Raw genomic sequence first — 13,967 nt, 5'->3', positions numbered from 1 at the left:
GTGATGTGGTCAGTGATGAACTACCGAACTCAGTCCACCGGCGAGTGGAAACGTTGCTTTCCATTCCCCCGTCGTGCATCGCCGTCGTGTCTTGTAAGTCGTTCGTGGCTTCTGGAGACCCTGTCTCAGGGTTTTCTTGGCAAGGTTTGTTCAGAGAGGGTCTGCCCTTGCTTCCCTCTGAGGCTGAGAGTATGTGACTTGCCCAAAGTAACCCAGTGGGTTTCCATGGCCAAGCAGAGATTCGAACCCTGGCCTCCAGAGACCTAGTCCAACAAACCACTATACCATGCTGTCTCTCACTCCCTGTTGTACACACCAAGCAAAGGACCCAACTGGAAACACCGCACGCCCCATCAACTACTACGGTTCTGTGCAGCTGGCCTTCATTTGAACCGTTTGCAAGGCTTTGGTCACCCAGGCGGAGAACGTTATACCTTGGAGTGGCTTCTTTTAATTAACGCGCTCCTCCTAAATTGTCGCTGCGAGAGAATTGACTTTCCCACCTCCGAGTCATTAGGATTGTCACGCCTGCGTAGCTGCTACGCTATAATTTTGGTCCCTGTAATTAAGCCTCGCTTTTTTGCTTACTTGGCTTTAAAAAACGGCACTAGCCCTGAGAGTTTTGGAGACGCAAGTAGTTTTAAGCGCTGTCACAACGGCCGGAGTTGTTTGGCGCTCGGCGAGGAAGTGTTCAGGCAGACAGCATGGTGCAGTGGTTCGAGAGTTGGACTTACAAGTGGAGAACAAGTATATATGTTCACCATAGTGAGGAAGGTAAGGCTATAGACCAGTGATGGCGAACCTATGGCACGGGTGCCAGAGGTGGCACTCAGAGCCCTCTCTGTGGGCACATGTGCCATCGCCCCAGCATAGAGTTTGCCAGAGTTTGTTACTAGAAAGCCAGAGGGACATGGCACTTTGTAATAAATAAGTGGGTTTTGGGTTGCAGTTTGGGCACTCGGCCTCCAAAAGGTTCACCATCACTGCTATAGTCCATGGTTGCTGGTCCGAAGTGCGACCAGGGCTCGGCTTTGTGTGAGCCACATGGCAAGCTGGTTACTTACAGGCCTCCTGAAAATACCTACATAATCATTGTGAGCTACGGTGCCAGTCCAACGAACAGGAGGGCGCTTGGCACCTTCCATCCGTTGTGTCCGCATTTGCTACGTGTAGGAAATGGGTGTGAAACTATGCAGCATTGACCCCTGTGCCTTTTGTCTTTGCGCAGATGGTGATGGAGTTTCCCGATAATGTGTTAAACCTCGATGGACATCAGAACAACGGAGCACAATTAAAGCAGTTCATCCAGGTACGGAGTTGTTGCACATGTGTCAGGATGTTCCAGCCATAGTCCCTCTTTTTGAAAACCTTCAGAAAGCTTTACAAAGTGCCTCCAGTAACAAAGAGTGGGCTCCAGGTTGTTGGGATACTGGTCCAGCCAATGGTGGGGGATGATGGGATCTGAACTCAACAACTGGATGGGGGAGAGCATCTGTGTCCCTGTTTCATATTTCACCCCCTAATTTTGGAGCCATCCATCTTGATGGAAAGGTACTGGGTAACATGAAAGCTTGCCCACTTGTGTGGGTTTTTCATGATGTTTTGTTCCACCTGTGGCTTGGGTTGTGTGTATGTGTTTTCTGTCTCTCAGCCTGACGGTTGTAGATTGGGATACTAGGAGAACTGCGGCTTCTGAACTGTTGCAGTCATGGTTTTTCGGAAACCATTTTCTCAAAACAAAGCTCCTTTCTCAATGTCTCCTTCCTCCCCTCCAGCGGCATAGCATGCTCAAGCAGCAGGATTTGAACATTGCCATGATGGTGACATCGCGCGAAGTCCTGAGCGCGCTCTCCCAGCTGGTCCCATGCGTCGGATGCCGTCGTAGCGTGGAGCGCCTCTTCTCTCAGCTTGTCGAGTCTGGGAACCCTGCCCTCGAGCCCCTCACGGTCGGGTCGAAAGGCGTCCTCTCCGTCACTCCGAGCTGCATGCGAGACGCAAAGAAGCTCTACACGCTTTTCTATGTGCATGGGTACGTTTTGAGGCAGGGTTTGGAGATGGTTTCGAGGATCGGCAGGGATGCCAGCCAAGGTGCATAATGCAGCTGCTGACAGTCATCCAGGGTGTTTCTATGAACCAGTGAAGATCTGAACCCTGATCTTCCAAAGTCCTAGTCCAGTGCTCAAACCACCGTGCCATCTCTCTCATGGGCAAGATTTCTTTGGAAGAGGTTTGTTGCTGCCTTTCTCTTTCACTTGTTTTTCTTTCCTTAAAGGTCCAAATTAAATGAAATGATAGACGCGATTCCAAAAAGTAAGAAGAACAAGCGATGCCAATTGCACTCCTTGGACACGCACAAGCCGAAACCCTTGGGGTAAGCTGGACAAAAAAAGCGGTGCATTGAAATATGGAAGGCATTTGGGGGAATTGTGCCATGGGAGGTTGGAGGATATGCTTTCTGGGTGGCGGCTGGAACAGGGGCAGAGAATTTGGGTAGGCGAAATGCTGCTTTTTTGGTACTCGAGGTGTTAAAATACAGTTGGGAAAGCATGCCTGAAAATAGACTACTACCAAGGAGGCATAATTTTTTTACTCCTAAATGTTGTTCAGTTACAATATTAGTATTTCAACATTGGCATAGGCCAGTGATGGTGAACCTTTTAGAGGCCAAGTGCCCAAACTGCAACCCAAAACCCACTTATTTATTGCAAAGTGCCATGCCCCTCTGGCTTTCTAGTAACAAACTCTGGCAAACTCTGTGCTGGGGCGATGGCACATGTGCCCACAGAGAGGGCTCCGAGTGCCACCTCTAGCACGCGTGCCATAGGTTCGCCATCACTGGCATAGGCTTTCAAAGTAGTGTTGTTGAATGGTGCGGGAGGCACGCTGGGGTCAGGGGAAGCGACGGATGCCTTTATGTAGCCATTAAATGCTTGTTCTAATATTATGTATGCTCTAGTGAAGGTAGCCTCCCGAGTTCAGAGAAATTAGGTGCAGATAAGAGAACTAGTGAAGACAACAGGAAGGAGAGCAAGTGTAGGATTACTTTCTGCTATGGACCCTTCCAGGGAGCTGCCAGGTAAATGGGATTGGGAACGTTGGCTTTGTTAGTTTTGTAATAGATGCCATTTCTTTAGGAGTACAAGGTCTAGTTTTTTAAAAACAAAACCCCAAGAATACAGTTACAATCCAGTAACCTTAATCCAGGAACAAATTGTTGGAAGTCCAGCTCATCCTAATAATATGGGAAATCAATAGCAGGAGCTAAGAACAACCAGGAAAGTGACCGAAGCCTGAAACCGCCCAAATGCCACAGTGCCTAAACCCCGGTCTTGCAAGCAGTCTAGCTTTTTAAGGCTGTCGCTGAAAGGGAAACGATTCCCAACTGAAAAAGGATTTCATCACCACCATTGAAAAGACCCAAATGTAGTATATCCATTCTGCAGCATTTCAGCTGAGAAGACTAAGCCTTCAAGGGAGGGCTTTTATGATGACCTTAAGGGAGAGGAAGGGGACAGAGGCGTTCGCTTAGGGTCCCTAGCCATCTGTGGGTATGGGCTGGCTGTGACCCTTCAAATGTTGCTGACTAAATTTCCCCTTGTCCCTGATTCTGTTTTGCTGGGGGCTGATGGAAGCTGGAGTCCAGACGCCTCTTCCCTACACCTTAGTCAAAACCAGCGCTTTGAAATAGGCCTGGAGGCAGCTGAGTTTAGCACAACATATCCTTACATACGAAGCCCCTTTGAAGAGACTCAGTGTTGTATGAAATAGGGTTTTAGTTCTTTCGCTTCATGCGTCCTTTCTCCCCATGCTCTCTGCAGGGGTTGCTGGATGGATGTGTGGGAACTCATGTCCCAGGAGTGCCGGGACGAAGTAGTCTTAATCGATTCCAGTTGCCTGTTGGAAACATTAGAAACATATCTGCGAAAGCACAGGTGAGTGGCTGGAAATGTATACGCCGCTTCCTTTTGCTGTGCGGCTTGAACGTCTCCTTTGCTGGTTAAGAAACTCAAAGGGGTTTTGTTGAGACCCTGATGCGGATTGGAGAACATGAGAGTTTCTGTAATGTTTGACATTATAGAATCATAGAGTTGGAAGCGGACCTAGGAACCATAATCTGTATTTAACTAAGTAGCCGATACAGAATGCTTCTGGCCAATAATAATAATAATTGTAGGGTTTTTAAAGTAACATTTACTCAACTTTATTTCCTTCTCCCCTTGTCGAAACAGGTTTTGCACTGACTGCAAGAACAAAGTTCTGCGGGCCTATACCATTTTGATCGGGGAACTGGATTGCAACAAGGAGAAGGGCTACTGCGCTGCCCTCTACGAGGGGCTGCGCTGTTGCCCCCACGAGCGCCACATCCACGTCTGCTGCGAGACGGACTTCATCGCCCACCTCCTTGGCCGAGCCGAGCCCGAGTTCGCAGGAGGGTATGAGTATGTAATTTGCTAGAGCAGGGGATCTAGCGCTTTTGCTTTCTTTTAATAAATAACAACACGAATGCAGTTACTGAATGTATATCTCAACAGCGGGATATATACATTGTAGGTGTGCGGCTTCCATGTCTTTGTGTTGCGTGTTAAAGCCCAAGGGATGCTTCTGCCTAGCAAACACAGGCACGTTTTGGGTATCACACGGGTTTAATGGTGGCATTGGAGCTGTGTGTGTGAGAAGGACGGCGCATGTGTGAACGAAACGAAAAGTCCCTTATTGGAAGAGTGGATGGAGGTGAACCAGTTGAGGGGCCTGAATACAGATTGAGTATCCCTTATCCAAAATGCTTAGGAGCAGAAGTGTTTGGATTTCAGATTTGGAATAGATCTTTGCTTGAATTCTGCAGTGCGGATACATCCTAAAACAGTCAAGTTATTGGCTGTGGAGGCGCTTCGGGACTGTGTTGGTCCCAAAGAATAAGCATCCCTAAACAGGTGTAAGGAACCTTATTTCTCTCTGTGTATTTGCCCATAATTTTTTTAAAGTGGTTCAGTAAGAAAGAATGATTTCATTTGACTCTTCCTTTGAGGATTTTTGGTTCCTTGCTTGCTTGTGACTGGGTCGAACGTAAGAAGAACTTGGCCAAGTTGCTTGTATGGTGAAAGTATTCCGGTGGAAGAACTGTCTTGCAAATTAATATGTTTGCATGTGCTTCTTGGGTGGTTATGGTTTTATTTTACTTTTTGGGTTGAGTTTGCTTGGAGCTTTGCACTGGTTGCTTCTGTTCTCTGCTCCACAAAATGGCGCACCACCCTGGTATTCAAAAGAGAGATAGGTGTGTTTGCTTTGGATATGAATTTCTCACATTCAGGGTGGAAGGAACTTGAGGTTTGGGAGAAGAGCGTTGGAGAAACTGAAACGGGCAAATTTGTCTGTCCATGCCAGGGCTTTGGATACTTAACTCTTAAAACTTGTGTCCGAATCCCTGCATGTTCAGTCATGTTAATATTGAAATAGGGCCATAGGCTCCATAGCTACACTCCTCTCCCTGGCCCTCTGTGTAGCATTACCAGAGTGTCAGTGGATCTGTACTAGGAGTAAGTCTGCTTTTCAAGCCCAGTGGCAAACAGCATAGAATCATAGAGATGGAAGAGACCGCAAGGGCCATCGAGTCCAACCTCATTCTGCCATGCAGGAAATCTAAATCAAAGCATCCCCATTGACAGATGGCCATCCAGCCTCTGTTTAAAGACCTCTAAGGAAGGAGACTCCACTACTCTCCATTGAGGGAGTTTGTTCCACTGTCGAACAGCCCTTACTCTCAGGATGTTCCTCCTAATGTTGAGGTGGAATATCTTTTCCTGGAGCTTACATCCATTGCTCCGGGTCCTATAAGCCCACCATGTTGTGTAAAACTCCAGTCCAGCCATTTCCCCAATGTGGTGTCAATCCCAATGTGGTAGTATGTGCTTACTTGCTGGAGCAATGTGCTGAATGCAGCAAACCACTACGACTTTTGTCTTCTTCCAGGCGACGGGAGAGGCACGCCAAGACAATTGACATCGCCCAAGAGGAGGTCCTCACCTGCCTGGGCATCCATCTCTACGAACGGCTGCACCGCATCTGGCAGAAGCTCCGGGCCGAGGAACAAACGTGGCAGATGCTCTTCTACTTGGGGGTTGATGCGCTCCGTAAAAGCTTTGAGGTGCGACACCTGTGTTTTCTTGTCAGACGGTTTAAGAGTGATCCAGAAACTCAGAGCTGGGATCTTAGCCTTGCTGAGAAGAGGTTTGAGAAGTGAGGGTGAAACGTCAGATTCCCTTGATTGCAAAAAGCTGCAACCTGAGAGTGTTGTGGTGCCCACAAAAATGCCCCTATCAGATCAAACCGTGCTAGTTTGCTTTGGCTGCAGCAGCGTTAACACAGTCCTCCGCCCTGGAAACCTTGTCACAAAACGAATAAGGGTCCTTAATTTTGTGGAGCTGAGCTTTTTGGCTTTTCTCATCAGATGGCTGTGGAACGCGTGCAAGGCATCAGCCGGCTGGAGCAACTCTGCGAGGAGTTCTCCGAAGAGGAGCGAGTGCGGGAGCTCAAGCAGGAGAAGAAGCGGCAGAAGCGCAAGAACAGGCGGAAAAATAAGTGCGCGTGCGAGATCCCTGCTCCCTTGCAAGCGGCAGAAGAGAATGACGTGAGCCAGGAGAAGGTGAGCCCTGCTTCTCCAGCCCACGTACCTCTTAACTCTCATTCAGGTCCAGTTCGGAGGCTGGGCAGCAAAGGTGAGCAAATGCCTAATAATTACAGTGTTGGCATTGAAAAAGACTTCTTAAAAGGAGCTCCCTTGTCGGTACGAAACGCTCCGTTTGGCTGATTCACTGTAGTCCTTTTAGTTCATTATATCTTCTCTCCTCACGCTACGTTTACATTATTAACATTGATAAAACCTAGTTTAAACAGAGCAGTATTGAAATGACTTTGGTGGCATCGGTTTATAGAAGCGCACATTTTTGGCTGAAGAAATGGAAAGCATTTGTGATAGGTTTTCATAGGCAGCCAACCCTTTGGCTTGCTCTTTGAACCAAGGTGGCATAAATTCTCCTTCCCGTCGCCGTTCCTTTTGCTTCCTGATGGTGGTGATAAATTCCACAAGTGATATTTTTATCCGTCCAGGCGGGCATATCTTCCGACGAGTCCAGGCCCCTGGGCTGTCTGTCTCCAGATTGCCCTTCATGTGTCTCCTCTTTCTGTTTCTTTGAAGGAAAATTTCTTGGAAGGCGGCTGCAAAGCCTGTGGCGGGGCGGAAGAGAGAGGCACCTGCGTTGAAGTTATCGTTACCAATGAGAACACATCCTGCACTTGTCCAGCCGGTGGCACTTTACTGGGATCACCTAAAATAAAGAAAGGTACACCAAAAGTGTCTTAGGCTTTGGGTCTCTTTGGAGGTATGCTGTTTAAATGGTGCACGCATCCTAAGAATCCAGAAGCTGCACCAAAGCTGCACTCCAGTGCTTAGGAATAGTGTGTGGCTTTGGCGCAACCTCCGGACTCTTAGGACCCATGCGCCATTTAAATAGCATACCTCCAAAGCTCCAAAGCAGCTTTATTTTAACAGTCTGGAACAGGCCTTAGGGATGTAATTTGTCACTCATTTTCTTGAAGCAAGCAATTTTAGCAGTTATCTTCCTGCTGCCAGAAAGTGGTTTTTGAAGCCTATTTGCAACTTGGGACTAATTCTCTGCAAAATTCACACTTGGTTGTTTTGCGCAGCATTTCCTGCACAGAAAAAGATGTTCCCTGTGCATGTTTCCATGCAAATCTTGCACGGAACATCTCCAATTGCTGCATTTTCTTTGGAGAAAATAATTCCTGCATGAACCTAGAGTAACCCTGTCCTAGGGTTTTCTTGGCGATATTTGTTTGCCATTACCTTCCTCTGAGGTTGAGAGAGTATGACTTGCCCAAGGTAATCCATGGGTCTCCATGGCTGAGTGGGGATTAACCCTGGTCCCTCGCAGTGCTCATCCAACACACAAGCTAAACAGAACCATATAGTTACCTTGGGACATTTCTCTCTTTGTGTTGTATGCCCTCCCGCAAGAAACAGCCCCTTTGTCTTCTTTCTGCTAAGCAACCTTTTCTCTCCCCTGTCCAGGTTTATCTGCACATTGTAATGGCAGCGACTGCGGCTATTCTTCCAGCATGGAGGGCAGCGAAACAGGATCGCGAGAGGGCTCCGATGTAGCTTGCACTGAAGGCATTTGCAACCATGATGAAAACGGTAGGCTGGGTTCAAATTTCTGGCGCTGGCGTACCTTCTCTCTGATTTCCTCCTTGGGTTTTAGAAGTAGGGAAAGACATTTGGTCCTGTCCCCTGACCATCACTTCTGAGAACCATTTCTCCCCTTGTGATCGGCTGCAGTCAATGCGTCCTCTTTGTGGCTTTGTGTTCCTGACTCACATGAGCATATTTGTTCCATGTCTCCATGTGGTGGACCATCCGGATCCACTGAGCTTTGAGAAACTTTGAACATCACCTTCTCTCACACTTAGACCTTCCTGAATCTCTGCCTTCTACTTTTCCTCTACAAAGAAATTGGTCCCTCTAATTTGCTACTTTCTCCATCTCAGCCAGCTCAGTTCTTTGCATCAAGGCACTCATCCCTCTTCTCTTGCAGGCGATGACCCCTGCCCCCATCGCTGCGATGACAAGGAAGAGGACGGGGACAGTTGCGTGGAGTGCTGGGCCAACTCAGAAGACAATAACCTGAAAGGCAAAAACAAGAAGAAGAAAAAGAAAAACAAGAAGTGCGAGGCCGAGCATGTAAGTGCGTCCGTGAGATTTTGGTGGAGGGGATGCTGCGGAAGTGTGCTCACTCAGGGTTCAGATGGGTATAATCTGTCTTAATAGTGCGCTGGATTGGGGCATCCTCTTGACTTTACTGCTTGGAAGGGCTGTGCTTCTGTCGGTCAAAGGACACTCACCAGGCCCTTGTGGTAGCCTGTGGCTCAGCGACCAGCATTGGCCCAAGGACTACTACTTTTGAGTAGCACTGATTTAGATGTTTAAAATATCTCTTTATGGATAGAGGGAAGGGAGAGACATCCCATGACTATTACCTTTGCCTTTCCGTCCCCTTCCCCGCTCTCCTTTCAGATCCAAAAGCTGGGGAGCTGCATTGTGGAGGCGAGCGCGCACGAGAACTCAGGAACCGCCGTGCACACAGACTTCTACCGGGACAAGACCAAAGACCCGCATGCCGAAACGTGCTCCTGCTCAGAGAAGGTTGGGCAGCCAGTCCCTTGGGCAGAGCACCGGAAAACAGTGCTCCTATGCGCAGAGCCTCCCGAGGTGGCCTCCGCTCCCGATTCTGGAAAGGGGGCTAAAAGTTTGGTGGAACTCCTTGTAAGTGATGGGGAAGACCCGGGTGTTTTGGGTTTGGTTCACACGTGGCATGTTTGTCATTGGGATGGCTTAGGCTTGGAGGGGTAAAGTCACATCCTTCTAAGTACCAGAAGGTAGTGGGAAGAAGTGATGCTTCCAGGATGGCACCTGCCACCTTTGAGCTCCTCTCCATCTCAGTATCCTCGCACACTTCGCTGGTGAGGTAAAACTTAGGGGCATGAAACAAAAGGATCCAAAGGATGAAGCAAAGGAAAACAATGCCAACAAACTTGTAAAACTCCAGCAGGCATAACTGTTGGTGTTGACCCTAAAAGTTGGATGGATCAGAGAGTGGAGTCAATGTTCCCAGGACAGATTATGCTCTTGCTTTTTCACCAGAGGATGGTTCCTTTTTGCATAGGAGTTAGTACAGCACTTCAATTGACTCACAGATAAGTTGACTTAAGTCTTTTGGGTCCATTTTTTGGCTACAGTTTCTAGACTTAGACATGAGTACATACAGTAAGCATAGGCTTAGAAAGATGGGTAGTGAGATGGGTAGTGAGTGTGCCATTTCTTATATCTAATGTGGATTTTGTATGTTTCAAATGGATTTTAAATGGATGTTTTCACTGGATTGTGATGAGCCTTTTTTTTTAACCTTAGTACCAAACAGCATTTTAGCTGTCTTGTTTTAGCTTGCATTGTAAGCCGCTTTGGATTGCAAATTGGTTTTGTTTTGTCTGCATAAAGCCTTTTTCCTCATGCAGCCTCCAAAAGCGGCTTGCAAACATATTTTTTAAGAAAGGGTACTGTTTTTAATCAAATTATTCATCTCAAAGCTATCCTTTGATAAAAGCCATTCATCCTTTGTCTCAAAGGAACTTGTAGAAGCCTTAAGGTCCTAAAACGGAGGATGACCACTTGTCAAATTGGCAGTTTAGCCTTGTCTTTTTCATCCCTGCCATCATTTGAGTGTTGGACTATGACTCTGGAGACTTCCCATCTCAGCCATTGAACCCACTTGGGCAAGGCACACTCTCTCAGCCTCAGGGGAAGGCAACGGCAAACCTCTGCACAAACCTTTCCAAGGAAACCCCAGGATAGGTTTTAACCTAGGGCAATGATGGTGAACCTTTTACAGACCAAGTGCCCAAACTGCAACCCTTACCCCACTTATTTATTGCCAAGCGCCACATCCCTTTGGCTTTCTAGTAATGAACTCTGGCAAACTGTGCTTAGGGCGACAGCATGTGTGCCCACAGAGAGGGCTCTGAGTGCCACCTCTGGCACAGGTGCCATAGGTTCGCCATCACTGCATTAGGGTCTCCAGAAGTAGGAAACAACTAGAAGGCACGCAACAGCATCATCCTCATCCTTTGCTTCTTTCTCTCTCCTCCCTTCCGCAGGACGAGTCCGAGTGCACTTCCGACGAGGAGCTCTTCATCTCCCAAGACGAGATCCAGTCCTTCATGGCGAACAACAAGTCTTTCTACAGCAATAGAGAACAATACCGGCAACACCTGAAAGAGAAGTTTAACAAATACTGCCGCTTGAACGATCACAAGGGGCCGGTTTGTAGCGGATGGCTGACCACCGCCGGAGCAAACTAAAGCCAATAAAACTAGCTCTGTCTTTCAACGGGAAAATTTCGAAACGAGTACTGCGCCTTTTCTCTCTTTAAAAACACAACAGAATACTTTCTTTAGCGACTAAACAAAAAAAAAATCTAACCTTTAAGGAAAAACAAATCAATGTGGCTGGTTTTCTTTTTTCGTTTTCCCTTTTTTTCGTTCCCCCTTTTCCTTTCCCCCCGATAACAGGCGACCCCATTAATTTGTGGCTTTTCTTCTTTCTAGGCTCATACCTTCGATTCTTTTCTTCTTTAAAAACAAAAACCTAGATCGAGACCTTTCGTAATTTAAGCCATTTTTTTCCCTGTCTTCTTTCCGTTCAACGTTTCTCTTTAACTGTGACACTTAAAACGGAGAAAGCGACACGCGACTTAGTGGCAAAAAGTAATGTTGTACTTAATAATTCTGTACAGATAAAAACGAAAATGGGTTCGGTATAAAGATTTTACAAAAGTAGACATCCATTTGCAAAAAAAATTAATAAATAATAATAATAATAAATGAAATAAAGAAATGTTCTGGATGTAATATGTTGGAGCGCAATGTGCGGAATTTAAAGAATAAAGAATATTTATTAATACGCATAGTAAAACGGAAAGTGTGCACGTTTCTACGCCGGCGGGACGCGGTTCGGAGGGCGCGGGGTTGTCTCCGAAAACCGGGGATATTGTTATCCCTATTTGTTAGTTGCTTTTATTTAGATCCTGGTTGCTGTCTTGAGCTCAAAATGTCTTGGAGCAGCTTCTGAAAGGTTGCAAGTCCTTTGCAAGAGGCCTGGAACTAGATTGCTATGGGATGATCTTGGGACAATCGCCGTCGCTTGGCGGGGTTTTAAAAGATGCAAAAAGGGGAGAGAACTGGGTTGCACCTGTGATTTCTCTCTATCTTCCATAACCCTGAATTACCTTCCAAAGAACGTCTCCAGATTAAGGCGAATTTTAAGAACATGGGTGGTTAATGTCAAAGTTTGGTAGAGGAATGCATTGGCCTCCGGACAGACCCCATAGACCCAGAAGGGGCCATTCCCCTTTAGTTTTGAATGGCCTCTTGATCCCATAAGGAGCCTGATGTTTTATGCCGACCCGACGGAAGGCATTTTTAAAACCAAAACAACCCACGGTGAAATCAATGGGGTGTTTGGGGCTAAATGGGACATTTTGGGCTGCCGAAAAGATGGCTTTTTGGAGCAACTGGCGGTCCAGAAGGGATATTTTATTCGCCTCTGTTTTGGAACATAGCGATGTGGGGGCAGAAAGGAGGTTTTAGATTGAAACCTTGGAAAGAGGATGGATGCACCCCATTTAAATCCATTTAAAAACAAGTTGCCCAATCTGCCCCATAAAAGCCCTATAAAGTCACCATCTTTTCAGCCAACCTTGAGGACTTGGAGAGAGACGGTGCGATGTAGAAGTTATATAGTAAGATGTAGGTTGCATTCAACCTTTTATAGGTGGAAACTGGGACCGTTGCGTCCAATCAACATTAGAGTGGGGTATAAATAACTAAGATTATTATTATTAAGATGGTGAACGTTGTCAATGGGGAAGGCGCAATGGTCCTCCTGTGGAGACAACGGAGCGCAAAATGGCTTTTGCACTTTGATTTCTCAGTTTGCGGCGACTGAAAAGAGCGGAAGGGAAAGCGGGAGGAGGAGATCGGAACCGGGACGTTTTAAAGGCAGCCGAAAAAGTGGGAAGGCGGCAGATTCTTTTGCTCCGTTTCCTTGCAAATCGGGACATTTGGATGTAAGATCATAGAATCATAGAGTTGGAAGAGACCCCAAAAAGAGCCCTGATCCAGTCCAACCCCATTCTGCCATGCAGGAACTCTCAATCAGAGCATCCCCATTTTGACAGATGGCCATCCAGCCTCTGCTTAAAGACCTCCAAAAAGGAGACTCAGAGGGAGTGTGTTCCACTGTCGAACAGCCCTTACTCTCAGGAAGTTCCTCCTAATGTTGAGCTGGAATCTCTTTTCATGCCATTTGCATCCATTGCTCCATTGGGTCCTAGTCTCTGGAGCAGCAGAAAATAAGCTTGCTCCCTCCTCAACATGACATCCCTTCAAGTATTTAAACAGGGCTATCATATCACCTCTTAACCTTCTCTTCTCCGGGCTAAACATCCTCACCTCCCTAAGTCATTCCTCATAGGACATGGTTTCCAAATCATGCATCATTTTAGTCATCCTCTTTTGTACATGCTCCAGTTTCTCAACATCCTTTTTGAATTGTGGTGCCCAGAACTGGACACAATATTATCCCAGCTGAGGCCTGACCAAAGCAGAATATAGTGGCACTATTACTTCTCTCGACCTAGACACTATACTTCTATTGATGCAGCCTAAAATCGCATTGGCCTTGTTAGCTGCCGCAACGCACTGTTGACTCATGTTCAACTTGTGGTCTATTTGGACTCCCAGATCCCTTTCACACCTAATTCCCTGGAAGAAAATGCCAAACAATAATGTCAACTTGGATTGACGGAGCCACTTTACGATGACGGCCGAAGGGTGGACCTGTATGTCATGCCAATAGCAAAGGCAAAGGATGAATGCAGAAGGGAGAAGATAGAAGAGGCAGGGAATGGCACATTTGGGCATCTTCCAAATCCATGACTCTATGAAAGTTCAATGCACCATTGCAAAAAGAAAGAAAAAAGGTCAGTGGAGCCATTGGAGTTATCCCTGCCTTCCTCCTCCTCCCTCTTCCTCCTGTCTAACAAAATGGCCTAACACAACACAACACAACACAACTCAACACAACACTAGCACTTCTCCTCCAATTCAGAAAGAGTTTTGCAGGAATGAAGCATGCAGTTCAACACCCCGCCCAGCAGGTGGCGCTGCAGAACAAAGGCACAGCCTCTCTGTCCCTTTCTCCTCTATGGTAGAGGGCACTTCCGGTTTGACTCTAAGAGTGCAGCCCAGGTGGATGGAAAGGTAGGTTTGCTCTATAATGGAAGGCAATGGGGAGATAGGTGCCATTCTTGAACCCAGGGAACAAGGAGAGGGATTGT

General features: G+C 47.0%; 1 protein-coding gene across 3 annotated transcripts; it reads left to right on the top strand.

Annotated features, from left to right (window-relative positions):
* Positions 1–11,542, top strand: GGNBP2 (gametogenetin binding protein 2). Of its 3 annotated transcripts, none has more exons than XM_042442253.1 (13): positions 1–93; positions 1,229–1,309; positions 1,776–2,029; positions 2,273–2,371; positions 3,819–3,932; positions 4,230–4,433; positions 5,968–6,142; positions 6,446–6,640; positions 7,193–7,337; positions 8,087–8,212; positions 8,610–8,755; positions 9,089–9,337; positions 10,726–11,542. In XM_042442253.1, exons 1-13 carry the CDS (start codon positions 4–6, stop codon positions 10,927–10,929), a joined length of 2,082 nt encoding a protein of 693 aa, XP_042298187.1. In that variant the 5' UTR covers positions 1–3; the 3' UTR covers positions 10,930–11,542. The 3 variants fall into 3 exon arrangements, with proteins under 3 accessions (XP_042298187.1, XP_042298185.1, XP_042298188.1); XM_042442251.1 differs by having other exon boundaries at positions 4,230–4,439; XM_042442254.1 differs by having other exon boundaries at positions 40–144; positions 4,230–4,439.
* The last annotated feature ends 2,425 nt before the right edge of the window (positions 11,543–13,967 follow it).

This window comes from Sceloporus undulatus, chromosome 11 (assembly GCF_019175285.1).
Source record: "Sceloporus undulatus isolate JIND9_A2432 ecotype Alabama chromosome 11, SceUnd_v1.1, whole genome shotgun sequence".
NCBI lineage: Eukaryota > Metazoa > Chordata > Lepidosauria > Squamata > Phrynosomatidae > Sceloporus > Sceloporus undulatus.
This window is presented reverse-complemented; position numbering and strand designations above follow the sequence as displayed.

Excerpts from the sequence above, each read along its gene's own strand:
- GGNBP2 (XM_042442251.1), top strand. The coding sequence starts at position 4 with ATGTGGTCAGTGATGAACTACCGAACTCAGTCCACCGGCGAGTGGAAA. Across the intron at positions 2,372-3,818 it reads CACAAGCCGAAACCCTTGGG|GGGTTGCTGGATGGATGTGT; the intron begins GTAAGCTGGACA and ends TGCTCTCTGCAG. Across the intron at positions 8,213-8,609 it reads TTGCAACCATGATGAAAACG|GCGATGACCCCTGCCCCCAT; the intron begins GTAGGCTGGGTT and ends CTTCTCTTGCAG.